The following is a 13,137-nucleotide window of genomic DNA, read 5'->3' as shown; positions in this document are numbered from 1 at the left end:
GCAAATTTAAGTCCTTTTCCCAAACAAATAAATAAATATGTTATCATTTACACAATGCATGTTTCTGACATTCTGACATTTCCAGTGACTCACCTAACTGTAGCCTTAAGCACAACTTTTGTTAGGAACAGACCTTTTTTTCACGTGTTGATTTAATTGGTTGGTTTAAAAGACCAGATTTTCAGGGAGATCTTCATTCATAATTTCTGTATAGAATACCATTAAATGTCATATTGTAATGATAAAACTTAAGCATATTCCCAGAAGGCCTCAGGTAAATGATTCCTGACCTTTTAAAACCTGGATAAAAGGAGAAAAGACCACACACACACACACACAAGCATAAAAGCACCATGCATAATGTCCAATTTACTGTGGCAGCACTGGAGGTTGGTCATTTCTCACATATTATTATTAGATTACTGCTGTCAAGCACTTAAGCCTCTGCTCTGCCCCTTTCCACTTGATTAATAGGAGACGACTGTAAATACAAATATTTCATAGCTGCCTTGTAAAATAAGGCACAGGAACACATGAAAAAACAAGTACACACATACACACAGAGCTACGACTCTGTCAGAGCTAAGCCTTGTAAAAAAGTGATATTGCTTTTTTTCCCCCTTCTACCATTCACTCTTTTCCACATCTTTCTTTTACCTTCCTGTTCCTCATTCCTCAGTGGAATTCCCTGGACTCTTTTTGCCGCAGAGTGGGTTAGAAGAGGATATTGTTTTATATGTGTGTGTCTATTCCAGGGAAAGAGAGAGCATGTGAGCAAAGTGTTGTGGGACAGATTTATGGACAGGCAGCATCCCGTAATGTCAGACAGTTAAACTCCTCCTTTTCGGATATTTACCCTTCCCTCGCCTTCCCCCCTTCTCCCAATCCTCTCTTTCCAATCTCTCATTCTTCCCTAACTCCTCTTAACGTCCCATAAACATTAACTCTAATCAGTGGAAGGGATTTTATAGACAAAGTCAGGCGGGTTACAGTCGTCATCAATGACATGTCGCTCTCAGCATTTGTGGCAATAACACTCTTGAAATTTTCCAAGGGTAAGGATTCACTCTGGCTTCTTTTCCTTTTCCTGTCTAACAGATGTGTTGCAATAGTGACATGAATTTCAGAATGTAATGTTTTACTTCTTCCACAGTTTCACAGTCAGCAGTAGTAGTTTTGAACCGAGCACGTTAAACTGAGTCAGGCTGTGCTACGTCTGCACTTTATCTGCTTTCATAGAGACAAAAGCGTCTTTGCGTACCTGCTGATGCTTCAGGTCTTTTCAGGTCTCACACCTATGAAACTTCACCTCCTTCTTTTCTCCTACAAATTATTTCATTGCTTCTACTTTTAATTGACTTCAGTTTATACACTTGAACTGCTTTCTGTCACTGGAACTCACACTTTCAGCTCAATTTGTCAGCCACACTGAGTGCTTGAACCTCAGCTGAATATTCAGCTTAGTTCAGTGATTTCATTTTAACTGCTTCTGCTAATGAACTTCTTCCACTTTTTATATTCTGATTGTCATGTCAACTCCAATTTCAGAGTGTTGGCATAAATTGCCCAGAGCTCACAACCACTCAAATAAATTCACTTCACCCCCGGCATGCTTGAGTGTTAGCTCTACAACAGTGAAATTATATACTTTATATCCTGAGGTCTGAATTTATCGTGGAACAGCGTTACTCTTGTGTTTATCGATTATTCCCATGCAGCAGCTGTCAACCAAGGACAAGTTCAGTGCTCATGGTGCTTATGGTCCCAGAGGCAGTAACGTAGAAAGATCATCTGCATAGAAAAGACTTTTTTATTCCTCTGTGTCTTTCTAGTCCATGCTGCTGTCGGTGCACATCAAGCGTGAGGGAGAGTCTCCTGTGGTCTCGCCCCTGTCGTCAGAGGATGCCCACCACTCCGACAGATACCAGGTCACACACACATGGGCACACACACACATACACACACACACAAACAAGGGCAGCTTGAGAGAGTCATCAGAGTTTCCTGATTGCTATTAATTTAGGATATTTTGGCTTTGTTCAAGTGTAATGCATCCTGTCACACATATGAATGTGTGACATGTAGATGTGTTCATTACAGCTTATCAGCTCCATATCATTGTACAGCATCAAGGCTGTAGGCTAATATATGGAGGGAATTAGTATCAAAATAGAGGTACATGGCGTATGCGAAAAAAAATGTTTCATTTCAGTTACAAAGGAGTGTTTCGGTATAAACACAAATACCAAGCAATTTAAACACAAGCTCGCTAAATATTAAACTTTTTTTTCTTTGAAAAAATCTTTCTCAAAAACATTTCCTGTGTATGTCTAAAATATTTGTGACATTTATTTCATTATACAGATTAAAAGTGTGTGCAGATGGCTCATGTATTTGCTCCATACAGATCCACAAAGGTGTGCTACATTCAAGCACTAGCCGAAAAATCGTGCATCTGGCAATTGTTGCATGATCTGTGATGATTTCGTTATGCGCAATTAAAAAGTAAATAGAAAGAATATCATAAACATTTTTAGACAATATTTTGCAAACGAGGCTTTATGAAAGCTTAAATGATCAGATCTTTGAGACTTAAAGTGTGACTATTTTTTTTTCATGTATTTGATGATGTTAATAATTTTCCGATTTATCAGCAACTGATCGGTATCAGCATTTATAAATGAAGAAAAGTAGTTGAGATTGCACCAGAGAGTTTGTCCACCAGAGAGTGAACCAGCTGACACGACAACCAGCTGATCCAAGCAGAGCCCAGGAGAGTGCGGATAAATACATAAATAAATAAATAAACAACAATATATGAAACATGTTAGTCGATTCAGTTTCATGTTTTGTGTGTCTGAAAAAAATATCAGCTTTTATGGGAATATGGGATATTGGTATCGCTATCGGTCTTAAAAATCCTTTACTGGTCAGGCTCTAATAGTTCATGTATGAGTGCCCAAAACTGCACAAAAATATTTTTCATTTATATATAATGAGTTATTATGAGCAGACTAATGCGCCTTTCTGACATCGACTTCTATAGGACCCCTGGCCCAGTAGACTCTGTGATGACTGGTTAACAGTGCAGCTGACCCACTGTGACAATATACTGCTTAAAAAATACATAAACAAATAAATAAGGACCTTAGACCTGAATAAGACAACCCATCAGGGTTTGCGCCACCTCCAGACTCTAATTCTATACTTTCACTGATGTTAGAATTAATTGTAGACAAAAAAAAAACAAACCACTTTCTCAGCATTTTTTTTTGTGTGTCTTTATTAACAATCCAGCAAATCAAGTGAATTTCTGTAACTATGACATATCACAGTACAGCTGAACATTATGGCAGATTTGGGTTTTTATGCCTCCTCAGCAGTTAAGTTGACTAACAGGCCAATCTGCTTAAATCTCAAATGTCACCATGACTGCTTTTATCTCTTAAATTCATCAAAGTTTGTTCGAGTAATTCCTCCAGCCATGATGTATCTCAGGGTTAAGTGGGCTTCCCCCCCGACACCATAAAATAAGAACTATTAAGTCCATGCAGACGTAACATCCATACGTTGAGGATGACACAGCTCATAAAGACCTTATAGCAATAAAGGAGATTTTCTCATTAAGTGAAACTGCTGAAATCACCTTATATTATACAAATGATTAAGTCAATGGTGACTCTTTTTAGCACCCTGAAAATAAAGCATAATGGCAGACTTTGCCACCTCCTCTCTGCCTGTCAGGTGGACTCACTCTGCCTCTCCGCTTCTTCTAAAAACCTGACCTATCTGCAGCATTGGCTGAGTGTATCATAATGATACGGTAGCAGAGGCGATGCGCCGCAAGTAGGCCTATAACTCAAGTGTTGGCGGGGAGGGGAGAGAAGCAGCGAGAAGAAGGTGAAGGCCTGGCTGCTTGATGACTCCCGCTGACAGAGTACGGGCTGTCGGTGAGGACTGAACCTCTGCTTGTTCACTACTGTCCTGTCAAAGAGAGGGTATCCATAACTGCGAGTGCTTTAGTCAGCATACAGTTAAAGACATGCAGGCCATGTGGGTTTGAACCCCAGTAGACCTGAGCCAGACATTCTGCAGGAGACTGAAGTAGACTTGATAGAGAAATCATCACTTATTTAATTTCACAATGCTGTACTTTTATTGCTAAGACTATTATTTTTAATGGAGCAAGGAATTTACTAGAGGCAACATGACCCAGCTAGGACCTCAAAAGTTTCAGGTTCACTCAGATAAATGTACGATTTATCATTTCTCCCACTGATGGCAGTAACCGAGTTTATTCACTCAAGTGCCTTAAATACTTTTAGATGTTGCCTTCACATACAAAAGGGAGATACAGTTCCGTTATTTGAGTTTGCATGTTATAAAAATGTGTATATTATAAAAAAGAAATATCAAAATGTAAATTTATATAATGATAAAAGTTGCAGTGACTCAAGTAATAAAACTGTTAACATCACCTGCCAATGCATCAGTATTAGCACTCTGATAATATAATAAATATCAAATATAGTGGACTGAGGCAGTCAGGAGACCAAGTTGTTACTTTTGACAATTTAATTACATTTGCTAACATTAAAGCCCCTAAGTTTCACTAACTCCAGACTTTAAAAACTCTCAAACACTATCTTCACACTTGTCTCACTCTTTTCTAGCAGCTTATATAAAGAAAAGCAGCTGCCTGTCCTTGGCCTGCATGTAAATCACCAACTTTCTCAATGGGTGAGGCGTAATGAACCTCGTTGCTTCTCCCTAGCGGCCGAGATGCGAAACGACGGGTGACGTTTCCTGACTTCCGTTTCCAGCGCGGTCACATGATCAAAACAAGCCAACATGGCGTCGAACATGAGCAATATTTGCCGAAACGGGCGCCACTTTCAATCCTTTTCCATCCGTGTGAATATGTAGACAGAGCGCTTAGTTTGCACTGATGTTCGGTGTGTGGAGGCTCCGTGTGGCACCTCGCAGACAGAGTTTTAGCGGCTGTACACGGAGCTAGCAGAAAGCTAGCAGGCATGGAGGAAGTGGAAAACAAGAGAGAAGTACGTAGGATTGTTTACAGTGCTCTCAGCATCCAAAGCAATCCCATTATAAGCAGTTATATTAGTGCTTGTAAGCATATTATAATGTTTCCTCATCATCTAATGAATGTTTGCTCTGTCTTTTTTTCCCCCTCTCTGCTTGCAGACATTTTTACGAGTTCGGGCAAACAGGCAAACGAGATTGAATGGTATGTACACAACTCTTTAGTGATTTAATATCTCTAACTATATATATGATATAACCCTGGATTGATATACTTGACGTGAATGCCCTTATTGAGACTTAATTACAGTGCTGGGACTTCTTATTGGTCCTGAGCAATCATACTGATTTACGTGGATGTTATTGATGAGCGTCAAATAAAGTAAAAATTGATCTCATAGCTGTAAAGTCACACAGCCGAATAAAAAGTTAATACAGAAGTGAGTGATGAAATGAAAATGAAAGTAAGTGATCATAAATAAATGATGACGTGTGTTACTGTAGCAGTGTAACATCAGAAGAGCTGTTCTCTGCTGTGCTGTGTGATATCATCAATTACCTGTTGTTTAATCACTTATGGCAGGTGTGTTCTTTCATTTAAAGGAACTTGTGATATTTTTGTGTATTTTAATTGGCTCTCAAGTTTTTTTCTTTGACTGCAAAGACTAGAGGTGTTCCAGAAGGGGCATCCGGGGATTTTACTGGGATGCTTTTTGCATTAGGAATTTTCCGTGGGCTCTTTGTGTTAAACGCGTCCACTCGGTGTCTTGATAAATGTACTACAGAATGCCTTCTTTCTTTTAATATGCCAAATGCATCTTGTCCCTATGGGAGAAGCTCTTTTCAGCTCTTAAAAGCGTCACTTTGGGCTTTTTATGTTTACCGCTACATTCCCAGAAGGCTGTTAAATGCAACTTAATGCTGCTCTGAGGGAATTTTATGGAATTCTCAAAGACGAAAAAAAGTCATTTCAAAGATTTTTTTTCAAAGCTTGCAACCGGTGCTTTCTGAGCCATGTAACTGGTTACATATGTCCTTAATCTGTTTGCAAAACACAAGTTAACTATATTTACATTGTTTAAAATAAAATGCATTACATCATCACTAAAATGGAAAGAACGTTTCAGAATGTCCTACTGTTCCACTGAGCAGTGATTCTGGTTTTATAAAACTGATTATCTTTTTGGGTTAGCCATTAAAATTTAAGCACATTAGTATACTAATGAATATATTAGTGGGAAATTTCAGGCACATTATTTGGTCTGGGATCATCAAGGTCACTGAATATTCGTGCTGGTTGCTGTGGGACTGTGTGGCTGAATAACTCTCCAGATAAGCTGGCTTTGATGGTTGGTTTGTTAGCACTTAGAAAGTAAGCTAGCTTTTACCAACAACTGTTGTTTTCATTCTAGGTAAACATATATATATATATAATATACTTGGAACATATTTGAACAACATGGAGGGTATCTGTTGATATACAGTCGCTGGCCACTTTATTAGGCACACCTTCCTTGTAGCAGGTTGGCCCTCTTTTGCGTTAGTCTTTTGCTCTATGCCTTAATTCTTTGCAGAATAGATTCAGAAAGGCACTGGAAACATTCTAGTACTAAGGGGGTCAAAGTCTGGCCACTGTCCTCTGATCTCTGGCATCAATAAAGAATTTTCACCCAGAGAAGCTCCGCTCACTAAATATTTACTCGTTTTCAGACTGTTTTCTTAACAGAATGGTTTCCGTATGGTTGGAAATGCCCAGCAGATTAGTTCAGTCATTTCAGTTTCTGAAATGATCACAGCAGCCCTGCCATGTTCAGAATCACTTAAATCACCTTTCTTCCTCATCCTGATACTCAGTTTGAACTTAGCGGATCGTTCGACCAGGTCAACATGCCTAAATGCATTGAGTTGGTGCCACGTGATTGGCCAATATATATAGTTGCGTTAACAAGCAGATGAACAGGTGTACCTAACACAGTGGCCGGTACTATGCTTACCGTCTTGGTTTCCAAACTTAATGCAGATCATGAAACACCTCCTTTCTTTTTATTTTTAGTCCAAGTCTATGACAAGTGTCAGTGAAGGCTTAGTTTAGAATGTGCCCTTCGCCCTCACGTGGAACCAGGAATCACGTGGGGTACAAAAGGTGGGAGTTGGGGGAGGCAGGGAGCCCTGCCAGACCTAATTAGCAGTCTTTTCCCCTCTCGATTTAACAATGCTCCTCTCAATTAGCGTCAGGGGAGAAATAGTAAGGAGGAGGAGGCCGTCTCTCATTTTAACCCTCCGTCATCTTCTCCCCCTGCAGTTATGGCGTATTGCCTCGTGTCCCGCTCCTCTCCCTCCACGCCTCGCCACAGTCCCTCTTGGCTTCCTTTCTTTTCCCAGCCAGCTAAAAATTAATGTCCCCGCGCGCCATTTGCAGTTAAGAAAAAACGACAGAGACTCGGGGTGCAATGACGGCTGTTCTGCTCTGTTAAATTTCTAATTAAATGTGCGTGTGTGGTAGGGGGGTGGGGGGAGAAGGGACAGGAGGGAAGGGCAGGAAAAGGAAGGAAGCAAAAGGATGGAAGCAAGTCTCATAGCTATAGTGAGTAGGAAGGAGATTTAGAGTGTCACATATTAACACATGGCAGACACACAAGCTTCCTTTGAAACTCCTGTTGGCTTGTAAAGAACTGTCATACTGGTCAGGCTTGTTAAGAATCATCTGACACAAAATTCCTGAGATCTCTCCCCAAAACAGTGATGTTATCCTCAGAAACATTCGCGGAAGCTTACTTAATTTAAACCATGTACCTTCCTTTTCTCTCTCTCTGTGCTTTTCCAGCCCGTATAGGGAAGATGAAGAGGAGGAAGCCTGAGGAAGGGGGCCAGGTATGTCCGCTGTGCAGCGCCCCATTGGCTGGGAGCGAGGAGGAGATGAGTAGACATGTGGAACAATGCCTGATCCAGGTAGTACAATCTGGGCCCTGAACCCTGCCTACTGCTGGTCGGACAGCCTGTCAGCCCTTCCCTTCCAATCACTTCTCTAATTCTTGTAGATGTCACGTCAGTCCAGTAGTGCAGAAACCAACCGGTAGCAACTGTTCTTCCCCTGCCACCCCTACTGCCTCTTAACCTCCTTTACATGGTGGTGTTGCAGTCACATCATATTGGATTAACTGCCTGAATAACCAAAGCATTCAGAAAAACAGTCCAGTGATTTAAGTATAACAGACCTTACTTTGATAGGACTTCTAGGTATACATGTGTGTAATATGGCAACTTATTTTTAGCCTGTCCAAGCAAATACTTCAATATTTTAGTAGTGCAAAATTTCTTTATTTTGAAAGTTCAGCCACTGTTAACCAGCAGCCCGGCCTTATCTTCCCTAACCGTGGGCCAACTGGCTATGTCAAAGTTGTGCAGTCCTCGATATTAGTCGTGGCTGTCTGGACAGCTGGACCCAACCACAGCACGAGAAATGCACTGTGTTGTATTACATGAGTGTTAACTATAAGTCATCCTACTTAGATTTGCAGAGGATTTCTTTTCATAGTATTATTAATAGATCCTTCAGAAAAGTTTGGGTGCGCACACGCAAACCACGACTATCACTACAGCTACGATCTAAATCTACAGGAAACGATGTTTAGACCTTTTAATTCTGATAAGTATTCAAGCATCAGTTGTTACAAGCAGTTTATCTGGTATGATGTGGTTGACTCCTGTGCACTTACATGTTACTCTTATTTGAACACAAATCAAATTAAGGACAATCTGGTTTTCTTTAAATTCTCAGTAGTGTTATCTTTTCCTGCCACAGATCACATCACTCCTTCTCTCCTGTAGATTCTAAACATTCTTTCCTAGAGTAGACTAGAGAAAAAACCTACTCACTACTCCTCCTGTATCTCACCTCACTGATGGCTGTCCATTACACTAAGTAGAGACACTATTACGTTGTTTTTTTTGTTTTTTTTCTCCACTAGCATGCTTTGTTTATCCCGGTACTGTACCAGCTGTGTCTGTAACTGTGCACCAGAAGATGTGGTTAAAGAATTAATTATTCATTATCATAGTTGTTGAACAACAGGAACAACGAAACAAATCTGCTGACTAAGCTAAACGTCTAAATGTGGTCTAAAACTTTGACCACATGATTTAGATAAGCAGCATCTGGTCTGTGTGGTACAGCTCAGGTAAAGCATGCTGGGGAGATCTGGCCTGTTGTCCACCGACCCTTAACTTTAAGAGAGGAAGCAGTGTACTGTTGAAGTCGCTAAGTGGTGCTGAGCTGTTCCACACTGATCTGTACACAGCACTATCTGTGATTAAAACGTGTCCATGTCTGTTTTTGTGCGTCAGCGCGAGGGAGCGTTAGGCGACGATGACTCTGCTGACATGGATGGAGAAAATGGGCGGGGCTTTGAGGAGTACGAGTGGGCGGGACAGAAGAGGATCAGAGCTACAGCTTTGCTGGAGGGAGGCTTCAGAGGTACACACACATACACAGACACACACACAACTCGCATTATTCAGCACTGCTTCTTATTTCACACTTACACTCACTCAAGGCCGGCTGTTTGCGCATCCTCTGGATAAGCAGTTTGTTCAGCGGTGGCGGTGTGTGTGTGCCGCACCATGATGTAGATGTCTAGCCAGCCGCTTGCTGGAACACTGAACGACCCGTCACGATTTCAGGGTCGCGTCCAGTCACAGCAGTCAGCACTGTTTGTCCTCTCCTCTCTGTCTCCAGCTTTGTTTCCCTGCTCATCCATCATTCACTGTGCTCATGTGCAGCGCAAGCACTGTCAGGCTGAGAGACTCGGCGGTGAATGCAGCCACGGGAGCTGTAATGCTGCCAGCGGTCCAGTGGCAGCGCTGGCTGGCCTGGGGTCAGTCCGGTTGAGCTTGGCTCGGCCCTACAAGGCCCTCTTGGCGAGGGGGAAGGAAAACACATTTAGCTGGGCAATTGACCCGCTGGTCAACGTGGTGTGCTCCTGTGTGTGCGCCCAGAAATGCAATTATAGAACTAGATGGGAGCGCTGGTCACTGGGGAATATGAGTGTGACACCACACACCTTCAGTGCTCCCACTACAGCTCTCCATCACTTTTTTCTGTCCTCCTGCTTCCATAAATCGTTTTTTTTATCTTAATTATGTCTTTTTCTCTCTGCTTTTTCACACAATTTTTTAAAATACTTCAAGGATCAAGTGTTGACAAAGTTATGGAGTGAGGCCTTTCACAGGCAGTCACAGCATAGGTGTAAGGTGCTTCATTGATTGCTTTTATTTACTAAATATTAGTGCTGTCAGTGTTAATCTCGTTAAAATGACGTTAACGCCATAACTGCATTAACGTGGCAAATTTCCGTTAACGAGTTACTGTGGATCGATCGCCCCGTGCGTGGGGCTGGATGGCGTCAACGGGTTAGGGTGTAGGGTGTATCCCGCCTCTCAGGCTATAACTGCTGGGATAGGCTCCATCCCCTCTGCAGCCCTAAACTTGGTAAGTGGAGGGAAAAACTGATTGATGGTTGTGTTCCACATAGTGGCCTCAGTTGTGTTTATGTGTGAAACAGGAAGAAGAGAAACGCGACTCATCAGGATTTTCCCAGGTGGATCCAAAGACTCGTCGTTGCTTCTAAGAGGCTCGTTCAAACTCTCTTGGCTCAGCTTCTTCTTTCATCTGTCCTGCTGCCCGTTGGCCTCCCCCTCTCCCTGTTCGATACATTGTTAAACACACACACGCTGAGCCTCACCTGCCTCCCTCCCCTTGCTGAGAGAAGAGAGGAGAGAGATCAATGTCGAAGTCTCAACTAAACCGCGACAAAGTGCAGCTCACAGGGTGGGAGGTGGTTTCCCTACCCGTCCATCCATCTCCCTGACGCTCCTTCCATCCGTCCATCTCGCTTTCACGTCGTTAAAGCGAGCAGACACAGGACCCTTCTGCCACACTCTAATAGGGCACCTTGTGATGTGACACAGATAACCGAGGTGGCCTGGGGAGAGAAACTTGAAACACACGCACACACTCGGCAGAAAGCTTAGAAGGTGGATTTAGTCTTGAAAGCTCTAAAGTGGTTCTAACACACACTGCTGAGTCCAGCGGGCTCTTGAGAGCCAGCGGCTGACTAAACGGCTATAGAGATCTTGCAGGGGGGCCTCCTCAGCTGGCGAGATGAAGAGAGGGCCTATTCCTCTGTGAAGTGCCACCATCCTTTCCTCCCTTTCAGAGCACAAGGAAGAAAGGCAGAGGGAACAGGAGCTTTTAAGGGAGGGAGGAAGGGGGAGAAAAAAAATCGAACAAGATCCGTTTATGATTCAACCCAGTGTGAGGGAAGACTTCCCTCTGTCTCGCACCAGCTTAGCAAGGTTGAAAGGACCCATATAGCACAGACAGGGATTTCTTTATCTGTCTAGTAGACTGTCTGTCTGTTTTATGGGTAAGGTACGACTTTAAGTTTGCAGTTTACAATAAAAGGTTTACTTGTAAGGGTGTGTGGTTTAGTAGAAATGCATTTTCCCTGTTATTTAATGTTTTATAATATAAAATATAATATAATAGTTCTTTCTCCAAAGATGGAGGTATTTGAAGATGTTCTGTTTTTTTCAAAACTTCCAAGCTGAATTTGAGAAGATCTTGATCTTCTTTTGCCATCCATCAGCTACCTCCTCCGGCTTATCTGGTGTAACACCAAGGGGTTTCTGGGTCTGCCATGGGGCCTCTTACTGGTGGGACATGCCTGGAACACTTCACACAGGAGGCATCCAAGTCAGATGCCTGACCACCACTGCTGGCTTCAGTGTGGGGGAGCCCTTCTCTCACGACTGAACTCCTCACCCTGTGTATAAGGGAAAGGCCAGGCAACTTTCAGAGGAAGCTCTGAAGCTTCCGCAGCTTGTATCGGTGATCTTGTTCTTTCAGTCACTACCAAAGCTGGCGATCATAGGTGACAGTAGGGACGTACATTGACTGCTACCGGTCAGCTTTGCTTTTACGCTCAGCAACGATGAACTGATGCAGTGTCTGCATCACTGTAGCCCCAGTCTGTCTGCTAATGTCCCAGTCCCCTCACTGGTGAACCCCGAGATGCCCCACTTGGGGCAGCAGCTCCGATCCAGCTTCTTAATTTATTCTTGGAATATTGAGAGTAGCTTTTCATGATTCGATTCCCCTTTTATCAAGATCACACAGATCCAAGAGAAGAAAAAAAGTCTTTAAAACCTGGTGTGTACAGCAGCCGAAGTCTAAGCTTTTGGCTCGCTGGGATTAGTTGACTGACTCTGACTTCATTGGGTGTCAACCCAGATAATCATGCCATGAATATCTGTAGATGTTTCTTTTAATTGCTTTCAAATACAACATGTAAATGTTCTGTGTTTCCCCCACATGTTATTATTTGTGGGTCCCACTTTTCTTTATTCCTGTCTTTCGGGGGGGGGGGGGGGTGTTTATTTTTTTTTTTTACCTCATCACTAAGTTGTAAAATGTATTCAAAGTTTGGAACACAATAGTTGATCCGTCACAGATGGATGACTAGAAAGGCAGGCAGGGAGGCAGGCAGACAGATCCTGAGGTTCGATATTGGGTCATTCTGAGAGCACAAGTAGGGAAAGATGGGGATTATTGCAGGATGAGATGGCCCAGAGGGATTGAGAAGAGGAGAAACCTGTGCTTTGTAAATGGACTTCAAAGATGACCGTCTCATGTCTTTGTGTCTGTGTGTCCCCCCCCCCATACTCTCTCTCTCTCTGTGACCTGTAAATGGCAGAAAGATAGTGTGATGACCTTTGACATGCCTTCTTTCTGCTTCTTAGAGTCTCGATAATTGCTATGGTAACGGGATGTTGCTGAGGTGGATGATTTGGCTGAGCAGCGCTTCCAGTAGGCCTGATGAGTCCTTTGATCCTCGCTGCCTGTTCAGACCTGTACTTGTGGCCTTGTTATACTGATATGTTAATAAATTCGGGGCTTCTTTTGTTGCTGCCATGGCAGCATGTAACCTGGAGGATAAAATGCGTAGTTTACATGTTAAAGAGTCAGCGACGCTCACGAGAGGTTAGATAATGAGACAAAACAGGGTGGCCCTGTAGGAGTGTGTGTTTGTGTGT

General features: G+C 42.6%; 1 protein-coding gene across 3 annotated transcripts in view; it reads left to right on the top strand.

Annotated features, from left to right (window-relative positions):
* rnf220a (ring finger protein 220a) overlaps nucleotides 1-13,137 on the top strand; it is a 167,698-nt gene that overhangs the window by 134,247 nt on the left and 20,314 nt on the right. For 2 of the 3 annotated variants that reach the window (XM_085438077.1, XM_085438079.1), the window contains exons 5-8: nucleotides 1,833-1,928; nucleotides 5,206-5,248; nucleotides 7,868-7,992; nucleotides 9,388-9,517. In XM_085438077.1, the coding sequence (XP_085294203.1) occupies nucleotides 1,833-1,928; nucleotides 5,206-5,248; nucleotides 7,868-7,992; nucleotides 9,388-9,517 (394 nt within the window). The remainder of the gene's footprint in view (nucleotides 1-1,832; nucleotides 1,929-5,205; nucleotides 5,249-7,867; nucleotides 7,993-9,387; nucleotides 9,518-13,137) is intronic. The other variant, XM_085438078.1, reaches the window with a different exon arrangement.

The sequence above is a fragment of the Copadichromis virginalis genome, linkage group LG18 (genome assembly GCF_057382275.1).
Source record: "Copadichromis virginalis isolate Kocher_CV1m ecotype Utaka linkage group LG18, C_Virginalis_male_GT1.1, whole genome shotgun sequence".
In the NCBI taxonomy this organism is placed as follows: Eukaryota; Metazoa; Chordata; class Actinopteri; order Cichliformes; family Cichlidae; genus Copadichromis; species Copadichromis virginalis.
Note: the sequence above shows the minus strand (reverse complement) of the source record. Positions and strands in the feature narration are given on the sequence as shown.